The sequence below is a fragment of the Chinchilla lanigera genome, unplaced genomic scaffold, assembly GCF_000276665.1.
Source record: "Chinchilla lanigera isolate Chin_1 unplaced genomic scaffold, ChiLan1.0 scaffold00037, whole genome shotgun sequence".
Classification (NCBI taxonomy): Eukaryota; Metazoa; Chordata; class Mammalia; order Rodentia; family Chinchillidae; genus Chinchilla; species Chinchilla lanigera.
In genome coordinates this window covers 4540206-4560764 of record NW_004955438.1, presented here as the reverse complement: position 1 = coordinate 4560764, position 20559 = coordinate 4540206, and the positions used below count along the sequence as shown (strand labels likewise).

The following is a 20559-nucleotide window of genomic DNA, read 5'->3' as shown; positions in this document are numbered from 1 at the left end:
ACATATATATGTATATATATACACATATAGTATATATAGTTCTTTTTTTCATTGCTCCTTAGTATTCCACTGAATGGATATACTGCACTATATTTTAACATTATAAAATATTTGAATGTTTTCAAATTTTGTGCTGTTATGAAGAGTACCCATGTGGCCAGTCTTACTTAGTATCTTAGTGCATGTGTGCATACTTTTCTGTTGGTACCTAAGATGGGGTACAATTACTAGGTGCCTTCAAATTTAGTAGATACAAATATATTTCCAAAGTAATTGCACTGTTATACTCCTACTGTGTGTGAGAATTTGTGTTACTGTTCATCCTTTCCAACACTTGCTATTTTCATCTTTTTAGTAGCCATTCTGATAGGTGTTTGTGGGATTTTGGTTTGCTTTTGCATTTTCATAATTCTTGATGATAGTGAACATCTTTTCATGTTTGTGGGCTAATGAATATTTTATTTTTTGAAATAACAGTTTGCATTATTTGCTTACTTTCTATTGCTTTGCTTCTGTTTTTCTTATTTTATGGGAGATACACATTTTTATTTTCATTTATTTTTTTAAATAAAGACAGATATTGTTGGTATATGCTGGAAAATAAGCAACTATAAATACTTAAAATATAAAATTAGATAATTATTACATAAAATATCCAATGCAATGTCTTACAAAATCATGATTGTACGATTTTCTGTCTATAAAAATGTTAATTGATGGGGACAAACAAGATGACAGAGGGGTAAGCAGGAGAGAAAGAGCCTCTCTGAGAGTTGCTATTCAGCCACTAGAATATAACAAAGTGAGGAAGACAAGAAGAATGGAAGTGGGTGCTCTGCACCCAGGAAGGATCTGAAGCATGAATTGGAGCTCACAGAGACAGTGAAGAGAAAAACTTTAAGGAAGAAGAAGGAGGCAGCCAGTGGAGCCTTCTGCCTGAGATGGGACTCACTGCGTGACAGGAGTGATTCAAACCTGTGGACCCACAGTGACGGCTGGTGACCCCATAGGTCTCCACAGGGAGACAGCAGTGGAGGGGAGCAGTGGACATGAAGGACTGCACTAGTTAGCAGTGAGTGCTGAGGGCTCAGTCGTCCTGTGCAAGAGATTGATTGGCTGGGAGCCATCTTGGAGAGAGGCCTGCTGAGCTCAGAACTCAGAGCAGCTGCCAGCGCTCCATCTAGTGGCTCCCAGCTGGGCTCGGGCACATGGAAGATGTGCTGACGGCAACAGGCTTAATGAAGTGCAGGTTCATGGAGATGATCCACTACCCTGCCAAAAAGCTACTGCTGGCTTGCTGGGATAAATGAAGAAGGATCGGGACTCTGTCTCCACATGTTGTCTACCAGTGACAGCAGAGATATACCAGGACTTTTGTCTTTTTTCATTTTTCTTTTTTTTTCTCCCTTGATTTTTTTTTTTTTTGTTCTTACGATATTGTTTTTCTTTTTGTTTTTTTTCTCCTTTATTATTTGATCTTGTTTAAATATGAGCGTGACTGTGGTTATTAGCTTCTTTGTGGTTGTGGTTCTGTTCTGTTCCTCTTTCTATCTCTTTCTTGTCTCTTTCCTTCCAGTCTTCTGCACAGTTTCCTAAAGATAGTATGATCCCCCTTTTGTCCTCCATCCTTACTTCTAGTCTCTTCCTCTTTTTCCACTTCTCTGTTTTCTTCCTAACCCATTTTAGATTTGAATGCCTGAGGGCAAAATTGGCATATTAAGGACTTGTATACTGCATATAATTTTCTGGTTTGTTTTAGATTTTGCTATATAGCCACAAATCTAGTTCATACAGTTAAAGGTGGCAAATTAATGGTTTCCTCAGTTTGTCATTTTCTAGGCTGTATTTGATGCTGTTATTGCTAATGTTACCACTATAGCCAAAAGTGACATAATTGTTCTAAACAGCTGTTCTTATTGGTATTCCAAAACTAAGATTGACTAAGGGTCACAGAAAATACTGTGGCACAATGCCAAAGAACCAGAGGCTGGGCCAAACAGGCAGCAACTTCTCATCTTCAACAAATTGAAGACTTAGAATCTTGCAACAGACTCAAAACCTCAAAACCAACTACACCTGGAAGATACCTCGGAGGAGTAGTCATTTCCTAAGGCTTCTAAATGCTAGCAATAAAACAACCCATCATAGGCAATTTAACAACATTACTGTAGGAATTAAACTTAAAAAAGAAAAGAAAATGAGAATACAGAAACCAAGATACAACCCCAGACATCCAGTTCACCAAAGGCAAACCCAGGGAGCAAAAAGGTGGGACAATCTGAAGGCCACCCACATGACCTCTCTGAAGTGGTAACAACAAAGCAATTGAATTAGGCTCTAGAAAAAATCAAATCAGAAATAATTTCTCAAATAACTGCAGAGATGGTGTCCACAATAAAAACCATGCTTAGTGACTCTAGAGCACATAGAGACAAAAAACTAGAGGAGCTTAAGAAAATTATGGAAGCCATGAATGCTCAGCATAAGAAATAAATGAAATCCATAAGGCAGATTTAAGCACATATTCAGGAGAATAAAAATTCTGGAATTAAGCAGCAGATTAAACTAATGTGAGAACAGGATCTCAGATACAGAAGACGGGTTTGTGAGCTGTAGTAAAGTGAAAGATTTCATAAAAATAGCAAGGGACCATGAGAAATCAATCCAGCAGCTGATAGATGAGCCAAAGAAGAATAACTTAAGATTGATTGGAGTCAATGAAAAAGCAAGAGATTGTGCAAATGATATAAAAAAAGTCTGTTTACAGATGTCATGGCTGAAAACTTCCCTCATAGAGAGAAAGAATTTGACATAGAGATAAATGAAACAGAGAATTCCAGTTAGTCACAATGATAAAAAATCTATAGCCAGGCATATCATAGTCAAGATTTCAGAAATTGAACACAAGAATAGAATCTTAAAAGCTGTTTGGGAAAAGAAACAAATCACCTATAAAGGGAAGTCCATCAGAGTCATAACTGACTTCTCAGCATGAATGCTCAAAACAGCCTTCAATGCAGATAGATGTAACTTGAAAAAATCTTTCAGAACTGATGGAGAAATAAGATACTTCCATGGCAAAGAACATCTGAGGAAATTTATGACCACCAAAACAGCACTCCAAAATGTTTTGAAGGACATTCTAGAAAGAGATAACAAGGACTACAACTCCATGAACTCCAACAGAAAGAATCAACCAGGCAAAGCAAACAAACAAGTGGAGGGGGAGAAAAAGATGGGGAGCCAACAACAGGCTAAATAACATGACAAGGATAAGTTAATAGATAGCAGTTATAACCATCAGTGTTAATGGTCTCAATTCACCAATCAAAAGACATAGACTGGCAGAATGGATCAAGAAGCGAGATCCAACGTTATCCTGTGTACAAGCAACACATTTAATTGAAATGAAATTCATAGACTGAAAGTCAAAGGATGGAAAACAATACTCCATGTGACAAGAACCCAGAAAAAAGCAGGGGTAGCTAATCTGTTTGTAGACAAAGTGAATTTCAAGCCAAGACTGATCAAGAGAGTTAAAGAAGGTTGCTACATCTTTGTAAAAGGAACAGTACAAGAGAAAGAGACAACAATCATAAATATATAGGCACCAATTACCAATGTATCCAACTATATAAAACAAATATTAACAATGATGAAAAATCAAATAAGCAGTAATACAGTTGTATTGAGGGATCTCAATACCCCACTGTCATAAAAAGATCAACTAGACCAAAAATCAACAATGAAATACTAGAACTGAACTAAACTTATGAACAAATGAACTTAGTAGATGTATAGAGTGTTCTACCCCACAACATCAGAATGCACATTCTTCTCAGCTGCACATGGGGTAGCCTCTAACATAGACCACATGCTAGCTCAGTGAACATACTTAAGTAAATGTAAAGGAATTGAAAATTTCCCATACATATTATCAGATCATAGCACAATGAAGTTGGAAGCCAGTGGCAAAAGAAACCAAAAGAACTTCACAAATATGTGGAAAGTAAATAGCACCCTCCTGAACAACCAGTGGGACACAGATGAAATTAAAGAAGAAATTAGATAGTTTCTGCAATTAAATGATAAAGGTTTTTTGGTTTGTTATTTTTTCTGGTACCGGGAATCGAACTCATGACCTCATGCTTGCCAGGCAGGCGCTTTGCCACTGAGCTAAATTCCCAGCCCTACAATTAAATGATAAAGACAGTACAACATACTGGAACTTATGGGACACAATGAAAACAATCCTAAGAGGCAAATTTGTAACAGCTGAATTTTAATCTAGTTCAGTTTTCTGTCTCTGTGGTTAAGATTTTGGTTAGTGTTCTTTTAACTCTGTTTAAAATATTGCTCTTTATCTTAATGTCATCAGGAGACTTTGTTATGTAATCTAGCAACTTATTTTCTTGAACATTTTTCCTTTAGATCTAATATCTACATGTGGTTTTTTTGTGGTATGGAGGGAATACATGTTCTATGGCTACCCTGTTGATTGAAGTCTATTTATGAAAGGCATTCTTTCCCTACTATTTCACAATCTTATCTTTATCATAAATTAAATGTTCATATGTGCTAGCATCTGTTTCTGTTTGATTAAAAGATCTGTGATCTGTTTGATTAAAAGATCTCTTTGATCTTTTAATTTGTTTATCTGTCCTAGTGTCAATATCTCACTGTCTTCAAGACTGTTGGTTTTTTTTTTTTGGTTTTTCTCTGGTACCGGGAACCGAACTCACGACCTTGCGCTTGCCAGGCAGGCGCTTTTGCCGCTGAGCTAAATCCTCAGCCCCTAGACTGTTGGTTTATGATGAGTTGTGATATAAATAAAACATTGTTTCTGAAGGTCAGTTTAGAGAGAAAAGAAATCTATAATACTGACATCTGTTCTTTTTACAGGATTGGGGTTTGAACCCAGAGGGACTCTACCACTGAGGTATCTCCTCAGTCATTTTTTATTTTATTTTGGGACAGGGTCTTGCTAAATTGCAGGCAGGCTTTGAACTTACATTCTGCTTTCTCAGCTCTTCCTAGTAGCTGGTACTACAGACGAGTGCCTTTGCACTTGGCTTATAATATTTTTTATTACTCATGGGCATGGCATGTCTTTTAAATGTTTTGCAGCTTCCTATTCAGAAATCTTTTTTAAAAACTTTATTGAGGTGTAATTGACATATGATGAATGTCTCATATTTAAAGTATATATACAATTTTATAAGTTTTGACACGAGGTCTAATTGCAAAATGTGGTGAGCATTTAAATTAAAAATATTTTACCACAGTAAAAAAGGCACATTGCCTTCAATCCCTCTCAGAATATTTACTCTCGCTTCGAACATACTTGTCCTATCATTCTTGTCACTTTCTGAAACTGTTCTGGAAGACTTCTTTCATGACTCTTGTTAGTTGCTCTGTCATGGCTGCCTCAGTGTCCTGAGTCGGTTCAAGTGTGTACCTTTCATGGTCATTTTGACTTTGGGAAAGAATAAGAAGTCACACAGTAGCAGATGCAGTGATGATGGAGACCCACTGTTATGTTTTTATGAGCCTTTATTTCTGTTGGATGGCACTCAGCAGCAGCATTTACCGTATTTTTGATCACACCTTGGAAAGTCAGGTGATTAATCACAAAACCTTTTCCTTGGAAGACCCTTTACCCTGATTTTTCTCCTTAACCTCACAAACCTTTTGAAAATTCTGGGTATCTTCTCAGTGTCTTACTGCCTTTTCCAAATGGGTTGATATTTCAGGGGTGATGTGGCCCTAAGAGATGGACTGACTTCTCTAAGTTTCTTTCTTCTCTTGTGTCTTAGTCTCGTGTAGTCTTATTTTTAGCGTTACAGTTCTTTGAAACATTTTTATGTAATATTTTTTTCTAGCTTTTCTAGTTAGTGGAAAAGTTCACTTGAGTTATCTAGTCTGTCATTTTTGGAAATGCAAGTATCTGATTTTGTATAATATGTATATCAAATTTTATTACGGTGGTATTTCTAGAGTTTTTCAGGTATTGCATGGGGGTTCTTTCACTGCTATGTAAATATAAACTGGTGAGCGTATTTGTAAAATACTTTGATCCAAATTTAGGCGTCTTCAGTATTCTACTGAGATCCTCATAGACCCAGGTGAGGAGTGGTGATATCAGTGCATGTTATGCTGTTTTTTGACATTGTTAGATAGTTGCAGTGGTTTGAATTTGAGTAGTGATTTTCATAGTGTATACTACTTTTGTAAAGTTTCACCTTTCACCATGTGACAAGAGCTACCCATAGTGAACAGTTACCATTTCATTTGAAATACAGTACACTTACATAACTATAAAACGTAACAATTATTATTTACATGTATTGTAGAGTTTTATTGTGTCTTTCAGGTATAGCCATTGAGAAAAAAAGCAGTTAGCTGAATTTAGTGAAAGCTCTAACTCTTTTTTTGTTATCATACTATACATTAAGTATTACTCCACATCCGACAGAGTTAGGATCACACTCACTGGCACTCAATTCATTGATGTAGCTGGAGTCCATATTTAACTGAGTACACCCTACCCACTGTGCCCAGTTCATCTGGACACAACCTTTTATATTGTGTCAATGTGAACACATTCTTTAAATTAGTACACATCTAATTGTGTACTTGGTTGAATTGCATGTCTCCCACATCCCATCATGTTATGTTACAACATTCTTTATATTTTGTATGATTTGTTGTCAAAAAAAAAAGTTTGTCTCATAAGTAAGGATTGAGTAAGGACATCTCAAACTTCACTTGGGGATACATAGTCTTGACTGAAACCAGTTATCTAATGTAAAACTTAAAAATAATATTGTTGAAATTTTAGGTCTTCTAAATGGCACATGATGTTTATACGAGGCTGAATATAGATTTTGTGACTCATTTATTCCAATTGAAGTCAACATTTACATTTTATAACTGTTTGACATATTGTGTTGTATTTGTGAATTCATGATAACAGGCTGTCAACGATGCAGTTTTGTTTCTGAGTGTTGTTTTTGGAGTGTTAAACTTTCAGAGGCTGCAGCTGTTTTTCCCCTCCAGTTTAAATATAATCATTGAAGTGATACATATTCACTGCAGAAAGCTTTTAAATATTGTACTACTATATAAACTGAAAATAAACGACTACCCCTATTTACCACCAACTTTACTTTGTACTGCTCTGCACTGTTAATCACATTTATTGTGTATTATTCTGAGACTACGATTGTTTGTCATGCATTTTATCAGTAGCTAACATCTATCTTGGAAGTTTATGAAATGCATTTTTCTTTGACAGACAGAAAAGTATTGGTTGCTGTCACACATGCCAAAATCTGATTTGTTAATCCTTTGTGAATCATAGATTTTTTTGTGTGTCTGTCTCAAGCTACTCATTGAAAAAGAGTGATTGTTTATAGTACGATGTTATGGTAAATATTTTCTGTCAACATTTAATTGTAGTGATAAATAATCAAAATTGCATAGGCTTATATCACAGGGGAAACTTCAGTTCATTGGTTGTTTAGGTTTTACCCAGTTGAGTCTGATACGGATGCATTTTAAGTTTATTTATGAAGAAGATGATCAATTTTATTTTAGTTTTATATAGAAAGGTCTATTAAGAATAAAAATGTAAATATGAATCTAGCTATTTCTGGAATAGTTAATTATTGATAAAATCTTAAGAATTTTGTTGACACTGCATTTAGTAAGATGAGCTATTTATATATACCAGTTCCCATAAATGATTGTAATTACATATCCCAAATCCTTACCAATGAAAAGTTGCATTTAATATAATGCAAGTATGTTTTGCATAGATTACAACCACAACAGGATATATAACAATAATTGTTACCATAGATTTTATACCATCTAATATTTTTGAAGATCTGAGGAAGCAACATTAAAAAGTCAGAATCTTAAAATTCCATAAACAGAATGCTTTTAATTTGTTTCATCTCCTTTCATTAAATACTAACTTTAGGGGGGCTTCTACTTTACATTCTTTTTCTTTTGCTATTTTATAGTTAAATATGTATAGTTAGGACTTTTTAATGATTTAACAGTAATTGTAATTGATAGAGAGCCCTGATAAAAATGAACATTATTTATGATATTCCCTTAAGTCTTAGAAAAATGGAATAGTATTAATAAATATTTTCTTTAAAATAGAGTTATTATTTGGAATTATGTCACCACTCAGTTATAATTATGGTTTATTAGTTATAAGAGTCCACACTGTTCTCTTTAGAACTCTTTCCTTTTCTGTTTTTTTTTTGTTTTTTTTTTTGGTACCGGAAATTGAACTCAGGACGTTGTGCTTGCCAGGCAGGCGCTTGTGCTGCTGAGCTATATCTCTGGCCCTAGATCTCTTTACTTGTTCTTACTTTAGTCTTTCTCATTTTTGGAAGTGACATCACATTCCATTCAGTGGCTCAAGCTGCTCACCTAGGATTCACCCTAGCTCCTTTTCTTTACACTATAGTTTTAGTAATTAGATCATTTCTACGTCAGGATGCCCCCCTGATTTATTCATGGTTGATTCATTATTTACATCTTTAGTGAAATATCACCACCGTGAGAGTGTTTTTACCTCTTCTTCCTTTTCAGTTACACAATTTGTAGCACTTAGCATATTAAACACATCTACATACTTTGTTTTGACTTAAAATATTTTTGAGATTTGAGATTGTTTCCTATCAGTATCTAATGGGCCTTGTATTCTTTTTAATATTTAAAATATTTCATTGAATAAATGGTTCATATCCTCTTCAACAAGTCTTGTATTGGTAGGTATTTAAATGGTTTCAGTCTTTTCCTTAGTACACAACATTGCATTAAAGATCTTGTTCTTGCAGGATTTTGCATGTATGAAAGTTAGTTGGTACTGTAAATTTCTACAAGCAAGTTAGAGTACATGTGCATTTGTAATATTTTAGGTATAGCTCAATTTTTTAAACTATAATTCTATAATTTTCTTTTATTGAGGCATAGTTGATAAATGCAATTGTGTATATTTATGATATATATAAAATCATTTTTAACGTCTATACTGGGACGTGATTATCACAATCAAACTTATTAACTATCACTTCACTAGGTTATTTTTTCTTTATATGGTGAGAACAGTCAAGATCTATGCTGTGAGCAATTACAAAACTTATTATTCTACTTTTCAGTGGAGACTTTAGGAGTTTTTATTTATAAACATGACATTTGCAAAATGGTACAATATATCTTTTCTCACATGTATGCCTTATCTTTTTTTTGCCTACTTGCTTGGTTAGGATCTCCAGTACTTGATTGACTAGATATTTTGGGAGTGGACATGCTGGTTTTAGAGGAAAAGCTTTCAGTTTTTCACCATTGATGATGTCAGCTGTAGGTTTGTCATTTATGGTTCTTACTATATTGTGCCACATTCTTGTAACTTGTTGAAAGTTCTTGTCATGAAGGGGTGTTAATTATGTCAAGTACTTTTTCTGCATCTATTGATATGGTAATATTTTATACTTCATTCTATTACTGTGGTAAATAAAATACATTTATTGATTTGCATCCTTGACTGCTGGGAATAAATTCTAAGCAAACATAGTACAGTGGATGATCTTTTTAATGTGCTATTGACTTTGCCTTATTATTTTGTGAAGGATCTCTGAATTTGTGGTCATCAGGGATTTTGGCTTGTTATTTTCTTTTTTATTATTCTTGATTTCCTTTGGTATCAGTTAATATTGGCTTCACAAAATGAGATTTGATATGACCCCTCTTTCAGTTTTTTGGAAGAGTTTTAAAGGATTAGAATTAATTTTTTCAGTGTTTGATAAAATTCACCAATAAGTCTTTAGATCTTGGGCTTTTCTTTATTAGGAAGTTGGTAACTGGTTTATTGTCCTTATTATTGCTTTGTTCAGATTTCCTATTTTTTATGATTTGATTATGAAAATTGTATCTTTTTAGAAATGTATCCGTTTTCCCCAGGCTATTCCGTTTTTTGGTATAGAATTGTTCATAGCAGTCTCTTATGATCTGTTGTATTTCCATGGTAGCACTAGTAATGTCTCCTGTTTTGCTTCAGGTTTTATTTATTTGAATCTTCCCTGTTTTTTCTTACTTAATCCAGTTAATGTTTTGGTATTTTTATCTTTTCAAAGTAACTTGTAAGACTGGGGATGTAGCTCAGTGGCACAGCACCTGCCTGGGCAAAGGCAAGGTCCTGAGTTTGATTCCTAGTACCAAAAAAACCTAAAACAACAACAACAACAACAAAAACAAAAACCCAAAGTAACTTGTAGCTTCACTGTTTTTTCTCTTGTTTTTCTAGTCTCTATTTATACTCTGATCTGTATTATATTTCCTTCCTTTGCTGACATTGACTTAGCTCACACTTTTCCTAATTCTTTGAGCAGTTTGTCATGACCTGATGATTTAAAAAAAATTTTTTTTTTAACAATACGTGGCTTTTTGTAGAGTATCTCAAAACATGGCAGCTTGCTTTATTAGAATAAGCAAGTGGGAAGCATGAGAGAAAATGCCAGCAAGTTGGAGGTCAGTTTTGAACCTAATCATAGAAATGGCATCTCATCATTTTTGCCGTATCCCTTGACAGTTACGTACGGCCAGCATCTACTCAGGGGAGGGGAATAAAAAGTGCAAGGATACCAGGAAGTAGAGATGTTGGAACCCATGCCAGAAGCTGCATAACATTAGTAACAAAATTAAACATAGAAATAGCAATGATCCAGCAGTCCCACTTCTAGATTTATGTATATCCCAAAGGAGTAAAATCAGGATCTTGCTCATTGTAGTAGTATTAGCAATAGCCAAGATTTGAGAACAACTTAAATGTTCACCAGTAAACAGATAAAGAAGTACAATATGATTCAGTGTTAAGGAAGGGAATACTGCCATTTGCAACATGCATGAATCTAGAAGACATTATTGTAAGGAAAGTCAGCTAGACCCCGAGATACAAATATAGCTTGATCCCACTTTTATGTGAGTCTAAAAGTCTCATTCACAGAAGCTGGGAGTGGAATGATATTTGCTGAAGGTGGAGTGTGAGTGAAGGAAATGGAGAAATACGTCAGAAGGTATTTTCAGTTATGTAGGATAAGTATAGAGGTTTAATATGCAACATGGTGACTACTGTTAATACTGTATTATGTACATGTTCTAAATAGACTTACCATACTCAAAAAATGATAACTAAGAGAGGTGATGAGTATGTTTATTAGCGTCACTGTAGTAATTATTTTACAATGTATATGTGTATGAAACCATCAAATTATGTTTTAGTAAAGCTGTTATTTAAGAAAAAGAAAACAAAACAGAATCTTCTGGATTATTAAATATATTAGGTGTGATGGTAAAGTTTCTGATGTCTACATAATTTTAGATTTTCTTTTCAGTACTTGGCACTTAAACTGCTTTAGTTTTGATGGGCTGCTATTAAACACAGCTTTCATTTCTCAAATGTACTCATCATTCAACTCCTTGAATTTAACTGGAAGAAGAACTACTTATTCATGACTATTCTTCTGCAGATAGCAAACTATTTGAAGGTAGATTCAACGTACACAACCTGAATGTAATTGTGTCTCTAACTCCTACATAATATTGTAACTGGAACAAATTCATGCATGCTTCTTGAATGAATATGTGAAATTGGGCCTAAAGATTACAAGACATTGCTGGAAATGGAGATTTGCCTAATTTTCTTACAAGTATTTGTGTGATCACCATTTAATAATTTACTTCATCTCAGTGTTCTTTTTAGATTAAAACTTTTGTATAGAAACAAAATTCTATCTAAATCTGTTTTATTTTTTCATAACTGATGCATGACTTGATTTAACAATTTTGTTTGAAATTTGTTTACTCTGAGATCGCAAGAATGATCTTACATAGCAGTGTACATAGTAGTAAACATAAATATTTTCCCAATTATATCAGGAATAACTTTCATGAGTTATGGAAACTATGTCATTATTAAGAAAAAGGATACAGATTTATTTGTTATGGAATACTGTTTATGATATGTGAACTCTAAAAATAATGAAGTTTCATATATAAATTTAGCTATTTTTAGGAAAAGAAGTGAAATAGGTATTTGTGTAATAATGCATAAAACATTTTGTGGAAGTATACAATGCGATAAATGTGTTTATCTCAATGGATTATATTAATAGATTATTTTTACTTCTATATCAGTGTATATTTTTAAATTATACTTTATGGCAAAATTTACGTAACATAATTTTCCCATCTTAACCAATTTTAATTATGTAGTTCGTAGTGTTAAGTGTATTCATATTTGTAATGCAACTAATGTTTAGAACTCTTTTCATTTTACTGAACTGAATTTCAGTAAGTAGCAGCTCTCCATTTCCCTCTTTTTCCTAGTCCCTGGCAACCACCATTCTATTTTATTTTTTATTTTAGTTTATTCATACATATATGTAGTTTCCAATGTCTACATTCCATGTGGAAAGTTGGTTCATGTACATAACACATCCTAATTCCTTTTTTCATCACTTTTTCCTTCCTTCTCTTCTCCCTCTACCTGTCTTTTGTTTCCCTTCCTCTTTGATATGATCTCCCTATTCCTGTTATCTTTTATGTGTGTGTCTGATTTATTTCAGTTAACATTATGGCTGAAGATGCATACATTTTTCTACTAATGACTCAAGTTTATCCTTCTTTACAGCACAGTAGTACTCCATTGTGTGTGAATACCACATTTTTTTAATCTGTTCATCTGTTGAAGGACATGTGGGCTGCTTCCAGGATTTAGCTTTTTTGAGTTGTGCTGCTATAAACATGGATGTGCGTGTCTCACTGTAAAATGAAGTCTTTAAGTCTTTTGGGAAGGTATCTAAGTATCTAGAAGAGGAATAGCTGGGTCGAATGGAATCTCTATTTTTAGAGTTTGAGGAATCTCCATAGTGGTTGTACTCATTTACATTCTTGCTGACAGTGTGGTTTGTTTTTCTTTTGCAGCCTCTCTAGCATGTTATTATTTGATTTCTTGATGATAGGCTTTCTTTCTGGGGTAAGATGGAATCTCAGGTTGTTTTAATTTGCATTCTTGAATGGCCAGGATTGTGAAGCATTTTTTCAGTTATTTGTTGGCCGTTTGTAATTCTTTTGTGACGTGTCTATTCATTTCCCTTGCCCACTCAACTTTATATCTTTATGAATTTGACTTCTCTAAGTACCTCATGCAAGTGAAATGACATTTGTCTTTTTGTAATTGGTAATGTCCTGAAGGTTTATTCATGTTGTAGCATGTGTCAGAACTTTTCTTTTTTAAGGTTGAATAGTACTCCACTATGTATGCATATTTATGTGTATATATATGTATACATACACACCACATTTTGCTTATCCATTCATTCATCAGTGGACACTAAGGTAATTTCTGTCTTTTGGCTGTTGAATAATGGCTATTATTATTGTGAACAATGCTGCTACAAATATGGGTGCATGAATAGCACTTTGAGACTCTTCTTTCAGATATTTTGGCTTTAAACCTAGAAAATGAGTTGCTGAATCCCATGACACTTATATTTTTAATTGTTTTGAGGTGCAGCCATCTGTTTTTCAGACCCTTTCACCATCTTCCTTGCCTGTCAACAGCACTCCAACCTTCTGATTCTCTAGCTCCTCTCCCACACTTACTTTCTATTTTTTGATACAGCTGTTCTAATGATATATGTGAGGTGGTTCTGTATTATTTATTTTTAAGTGTTGCTATAAATCTTTATAATTAATGGACAACAGAAATATTTTCATTTTGTAAAAATGAATGCTCAACTTTAATATTGTTTCTGTTATAGCAGGTACTATATTTATTTTGGATGCAGTAGTAATTTGTGGTGGTATTAGGGTTGACTAGGAGCTTTTTGCTGAAGAGTAGAGTTTTAGTAAAGCACTGTGAATGTTATGGCAGACATATCTCGTTCTTTTAAAGTTTTCCACTAGAAAAACTGTTCTTCATTAGAAATTAAATTCACAAGACCTAACAGTCTTAGTAAATATAAACTGCTAATTTTTTGATAGAACACTTTTACTTCAGCATTTATTGACTAATTAAAATTGAATTTAGCTGTTTTTAAAAGAAAACAATTTGATTGGGCTATTCTGTACCATGAACTTAATCTACTTTAAGTGTGTAGTGATTTTTAGTAAATTTACTGAGCTGTATAACAATCACATCAACCAGTTCAGAAAATTCTCATTAGAGTAAGGTTCTTCATTGCCAGGTCTTTTTTTATTTCTTTGTAAAACAGGGAATTGGTGGCAAAAAATTGGTTTATAATGCTGGTGTGGTGGCCCACGCCTGTAATCCCAGCACTCAGGAGGCTGAGGCAGGAGCGTTGCTGCAAATTTGAGGACAGCCTGGAGTAAATAATGAGTTCAAGGCCAGCCTGAATTATGCAGGAAGACCCTGTCTCAAAAAGAAAAAGAAATTGAAAAGTTTTGTTTATAATAGAGCTGCATTCATTGTTTAAATGAATGTGAGATATCTTCTATTCATTGTACCCTCTCACACCAAACATACGCATCTTTGAATAGTATAAATGTTATTTAGAGGCTATGTAGTTATGTATGTGAGATGTGTTAGAACTTGGGTAACTTTTGGTAAACACAGTCTGTGTCAAGGAGAAACATTCTTTCACATTTCAAATGTAGTTCAGCTTGAACTTATTTTTGATATTTTATAGTTCCTTTATTTTTAGTAGATCATCATTGAAAAGACTGACAAACTAGTGAAAAGCCCCTTTAATTACTTGCCACAGATAAACATCAATCCTTCCTGAGCGGGCCATACCAAGGATTATAGTAATGAAAACACTAAGTGAATAGAACAGTTTGTCACTGGATAATAAATACAGTTCTTGGCAACATTGGTGTTTTCCTCTTAAATCACCAGAGGGCACTCTTCTCTAGTATATTATTTTTATCTGAGTAATTGAATAATTGTATTGTAGTTTGGAAAACTTGTGGCCTGATATTGATTTCCAGGTGTGGATTACTCAAAAAGCAATGATTGCTTTCTTTTGTGACTTTGATTTTTATGTCTGATGTTTCACGATAGTGTCATTAGAGAGGGCACTACAAATATGTGCCAATTAAATACTTTAGGCTGTAGTGTTTCTGAATAAAATAGTGAGCTAATTTAGTCTCTTACGAGCTTTATCATGTCACTGTTTGTCTTTATTTGTATTGAGGTTTCAGATCGGGTGGAGCGGAGGCTACAGGAAATAGAGAGAGAGATGCGCACAGAAAGACAGCTGGTGGAAAGACGCCAGGACCAACTGGGACTGATGTCCTTACAGCTCCAGGAGGTTTGTAAGAAGCACTTTCTTGGAATATAAATCTTGAATTTGGATCATTACTTAACCGTTGTTTAAACGTTGTAATTCCTTAGTTGTTGCACCTGACAGTGTAATTTAACCTATGTAAGAGGTAGTATAGAATATTGTTAAGTTGATTGTATAGAATCAGACCTACCTTGTTTCATACTTGTCGTCTTTGTGACCCTGGCCAACTTTTTAAACTTTAGGTCCTAGTTTCCTCTGTGGAAAGTGGCAATAATGTATATGTAACCAGAATAGTGCAATCATAAATGAGTTAATGCTGGTCATTCCCTTAACATAGAGTCTGACATCTGTTCGTAGAACATTGATAATTAAATTACTCTGCTGAATTATTTTTGGGCATGGACTAAACTGACAGCAGGTGGGTGGGGAGATCATCAAACTGTCTTGCAGGCCTAATCTGACTCACTATTTTGGTAATTATAGTTTTATTTGACAACCGCCTTTCCTTTTCATTTGTGTATTATCCCTGGGTAACATGACACAGTGGCAGTGATGAGTAGTTAGGACAGGGAATGTGTGGCCCATAGCCTAAAGTATTAACAGTCTTGCCCTTTGCAGAAGAATTGTGCCAATCCCTGAATTAATTTATCATTAAACTAAACATGGAGAATGTTACCCTTCTGTTAGGTACTATTTTTTTTTTTTAATTTCAGATTTATGATAAAATTAGAACAATTTATTGTTAAAATTAGATAAATTTTTTTGAGACACTTTTGATAAAGTTGCATATGTACATTCACATTTAAGTAATTTGTTATATAGATTTTCTTCCCTACTCAGAGTATAATAATCAAAATCAGGAAGTCAGCATCAGTATGGTAGTATGATTTAATCTACAGGTTATGCAAATTTTGTCAGTACTCTCTTTTGGTCCAGGATAAATATCCAGATTTAGATGTGGCATTTGATTATGTCTCTTCAATCTCCTTTAACCTGGAACAGTTTTTTAGTTTTCATTTGTGATGACTTTGGATCCTAGCAATTCATTTTGTAGGATGTGTTTCATATTGGGTTTATTGATGTTTCTTTAAACTAGATTCAGATCAGAAACTTTTGGCAGGAGACCAAGATAACTGTTGTTCGATCCTTTCCAAAGTTTCATATCAGAAGTCATGTAATGTTGATTTGTCACATTACTGGTGAAACTTGAACATTTGGTTATAGTATTGGCTGCCAGGTTTCTCTACTATTAAGTTACTATTATTCTTTTAAATTTTTGTTTTATGAAGAGACTTTTTGAGACTTGAAAGTAGTTTTGTTTTGAAATCATCACCTATTACTTTTAAGATCTGTTTTGATTTTACCTAAACAATTATTACTGTAAGTGAAACCAAATACTGATTTAAAAAATCTATTTTCTCTTCTACATTTATGGACTTTTACTGTAAAGAAGAACTTAATATTGGTGTAGACCCATACATTCTAACTACATTGGTTATATTTCATTATTTTCATTTTAGAAAATTAATTTGTTGAAATTTCCTTTGTTTCTTGGACCTATAAATAAAGTATAAAAATTAGAAACAAAAAGAAAACCAAAAGATTAAATACAACTGAAAAAAATTTTCTCTTTTAAATAGTTTTTTTTCTAAAATTTCAAAAAATATAGTAATGTGCACTTTCAGATCATTAACTTTTTTCAGTTGATGATTTTTTTAAATATTAGGAGACACTGCCAGTTCAAAATTAGAAACAAAAATTACAATCCTGAAATTACAATGTTAGTTGAAAGAAAAATCTGTTTTTGATTTTTAAATTCCATTTTTCTCCATTTCACAAAAGGAGGCATACCCTTATTAGTTGGTAATTACTTACAAGAGGATATTTTGTGGAATAATTAGATACAGCATGTGGGTAGCCTTTTTTTTTTAACCTTGATTTTTATACTTTTGTTCTGAAAGCACATTGCATCTGGTGAGCATAAGAATAGTACTGAAGAGACAATTGTTCTTTTTTGCAAGAGAAAATTAGAGAGATTTTCTGTACTTATTTTTTTCTCTTCGCAGAATGCACAAAATTACAAAGAAAGAGGGAAGGAAGGTTGCTTCCCACCCCAATTCTTGAGAAACCAGTGCCTCAGTATTTGCATTGCAATTGTCAATTTGACTAAAAAAGCTATGATTTGGAATTCCATCTCTGACATTATGAGAGGATGGTCGTTGATGAGAAATGTTTAATTTCATATTTTGTCACTTTAATATAAGCAGTGACCTATATGTTTTTAAAAGGTGGTTTTGGATTATAAACAATGCAGTGGAAAATGGAAAAGATTAATTTAAGTATTTTCCTGCTTCCAAGTTAAATGGCTTATCTGAAAATGTCATGTTTAAGGAGAGGATGCTTTGTTTTCTTTTTCATATTAAAAATACTATGGAAATTCTTATACTATATGATAATACATGTTTTGCTTCTTGCTGTGGTGAGAAATTGAATTCATAGGTAAGTAAGTAGGTGTGGCCTTCTAGGCGCTATGATCTTCTGCCTCCTCAAAATATACATTTCAATGTTAGTGAAAACTATGACACATGAAGATTATTAAGAATTGGGAGAATTCATTAAAAATGCCACCATGTCAAAGCTTTCTAGGTGTAATGTACCTGCTGATTTTTAGTGATCTGAAGAAGTTCTTAGATCCATTTTGTCTGTTGCTATTTAATGAAAAACAGTGTTAATCATTGGAAACTGGACAAGAGAAAGCCACTCTCCTGTTCAAAAGTTTTTAAGGAATTGTTCACTTTTTCTGTTGCTTTTCTCTTGGTCTGAATACTAAATGTGAGGGCCTTGGGTGCTGTGGAATCCACTTCTACAACCTTACTGGATTTTAACTTAGTAAAGATCTTCACTAGCCATCAGATCTTATATATCATATTTTAAATACCCTGTTTTATAGAGATGCCTTCTATAGGGAGATTTTTTTATATAGGTTGTAGAATAATACTCTTTTCAAATACCTCTTTAATTTGACGTGATCATCCCAGTACTTTAAACTTCTAAAAATCAAATTTAAATGTCAGTTTTTCTTTGTTGAATCATTATGGAAGCAGAATTTCCCTAACATTGGGATATGTTTGTATATTACAAGCTCCTTCTTATCAAATATGCCCTAGTGATCCAACTTGATGAGCAATATTTAGTGGAGTGGGGCTGGACCTGGTAGGTGCTAGGCTTGGGAAGGAAATAATTATATTATAAGCATATACCCCTCCATAAGTAAAATAAATCAGTCCCACATGTGTAAACATAGTATCTCCCTAGTGTAAGAACCTGAAAGAGTAAATAAAATCCAAAAGGTACAACAGATATTGTGAAAGGAAAAGAAATTGCTCAAAGGGAAGGAATAACTGGAATGAAGGAAGGGAGAAAAAAAAAGAAATAAGGAAGGGAGAAATGTATATGAGTATAGGAGACCTGGGATAATTGTACTGCTGATGTCTAATGGTTTATTGAAAGGAACAGTTAATGCTTAGTTTTTGATCAATTTTTTTGCTTCTGTCTGATAATCTGAACTAAATTGAAGACAACATTATACAATGTAACAACCATTGGTGAATTCCTACCATCTGTTTAGTAAAGCTCTGTATCATTTCTAAAGTTTTTTTAAAAAATTTTTAAATTCTCTTTGATGACTTGATCAATCTCACATTATTACATCTAGTAATCTGATCAACTTTGTTGAAGATACGAATATGTAACATAACAACCACTGTTAATTCCTATCATTTTGTTTTGAAACCCTGTAGCATTTTTATTGTTTTTGCTTTGTTTTGTTTTTGTCTATGTTGTTGTTAGTTATTTTTTTATTCTCTTTGAAATTAAAAAAATAAAATAAAACACCAGCCCATAAAAAACATGTGCAAAGTACAGAGGACACACTTTGTTTTCCTGTTCTTTGGAATCTAGCTGTAGAATTCAGTCCTTTCTGTGGACTGAGTGACCCCACAAGACATGGTAGGCAGATTCTAGCATAGAGAGTGTAACAGCCCTCTGACTACCAAAGGGCTTGAAAGCACTTAGTATTGCAACGGGACAGCTGCAGCCACATATGTACCACTACTATACTTCATGGGGAAATGTGGTGTAGCAAATGAATCTACTCTAGTATTCCTTCTTTGTGGTGTGAAGTATAAATCTGCACTTTTTTTTTTATTTTTACTTTTGGCACTGGGAATTGAACTCAGGACCTCATGCCTGCCGGGCAAATGATGTGCCACTGAGCTATATCCCCGGCCCTGCACTTTATTTTTAATCAGATTTTTTTATTCTTTTTTGCATTATGATTTCATTTATATAAAATTCAAAATCAGTAAAAACTCATCTGTAGTGTATATATGCATATATATGTGTATATATGTATGTATGTATGTATACATATGTATAAATTACCTACTTCTCGGAAGGGATAGTAGTGCCTGGAACATTTCAAGAGTGTTCTACTTCTTTTTTACTTGCTTTTTACCATGCTAGGAATTGAACTCAGGGAGCACTAACCTACATTGCTATCCCTTTTTATTTTTTATTTATTTAATAAAAACTGGTGTAAAATTTCAAAATAAGATTATAGGAGAGTAACAACAGTTAGTAATGGTGTATTGTTATCTTCAATGTAGTTGCTCATATAACAAGATCTAGGCATGAAAAAGTGGTCAAACAATGCCGGCATAAACCTTGTTTTCAATGAACTAATAGCAATTAGTAGTATAACTATCTTATCCATATATATATATTTTTTTTCTTTAATTTTTCCTTTCCCTTCCTTCTTTTCTCCTTTTCCCCATTCCAGTTTCTCTTTCCTTTTGAACAATTTCTTCTCATTTCACAGTATCTGTTGTACATTTTGGATCATATTTACTCTTTCAGCTTCTTACACTAGGGAGACAAAGCTTTATTACACATGCGAGACTGATTTATTTCACTTATGAGTATGGTTTCAAGTTGCATCTATTTCCCTTTAATGTCTCAAATTTGTTCTTCTTTATAGCTGAGTAGTACTCCATTGTATAAAAGGACCAAATCTTTTTTATCCATTCCTCGGTGAATGGGCATTTGGGTTGTTTCCAAGATTTAGCTGTAACAAATTGTGCTGCTATAAACGTGGGTGCACATATATCGCTGTGGTATGATGTCTTTATTCTTCTGGGAAAATACCCAGAGGGGAATAGCTGGGTTA

General features: G+C 33.6%; 1 protein-coding gene across 1 annotated transcript in view; it reads left to right on the top strand.

Moving 5' to 3' along the window:
* Positions 1–20559, top strand: part of Cep128 (centrosomal protein 128kDa) — a 407188-nt gene that overhangs the window by 40995 nt on the left and 345634 nt on the right. The window contains exon 9 of the mRNA XM_005390234.2: positions 15240–15356. Coding sequence (XP_005390291.1) covers positions 15240–15356 — 117 coding nt within the window. The remainder of the gene's footprint in view (positions 1–15239; positions 15357–20559) is intronic.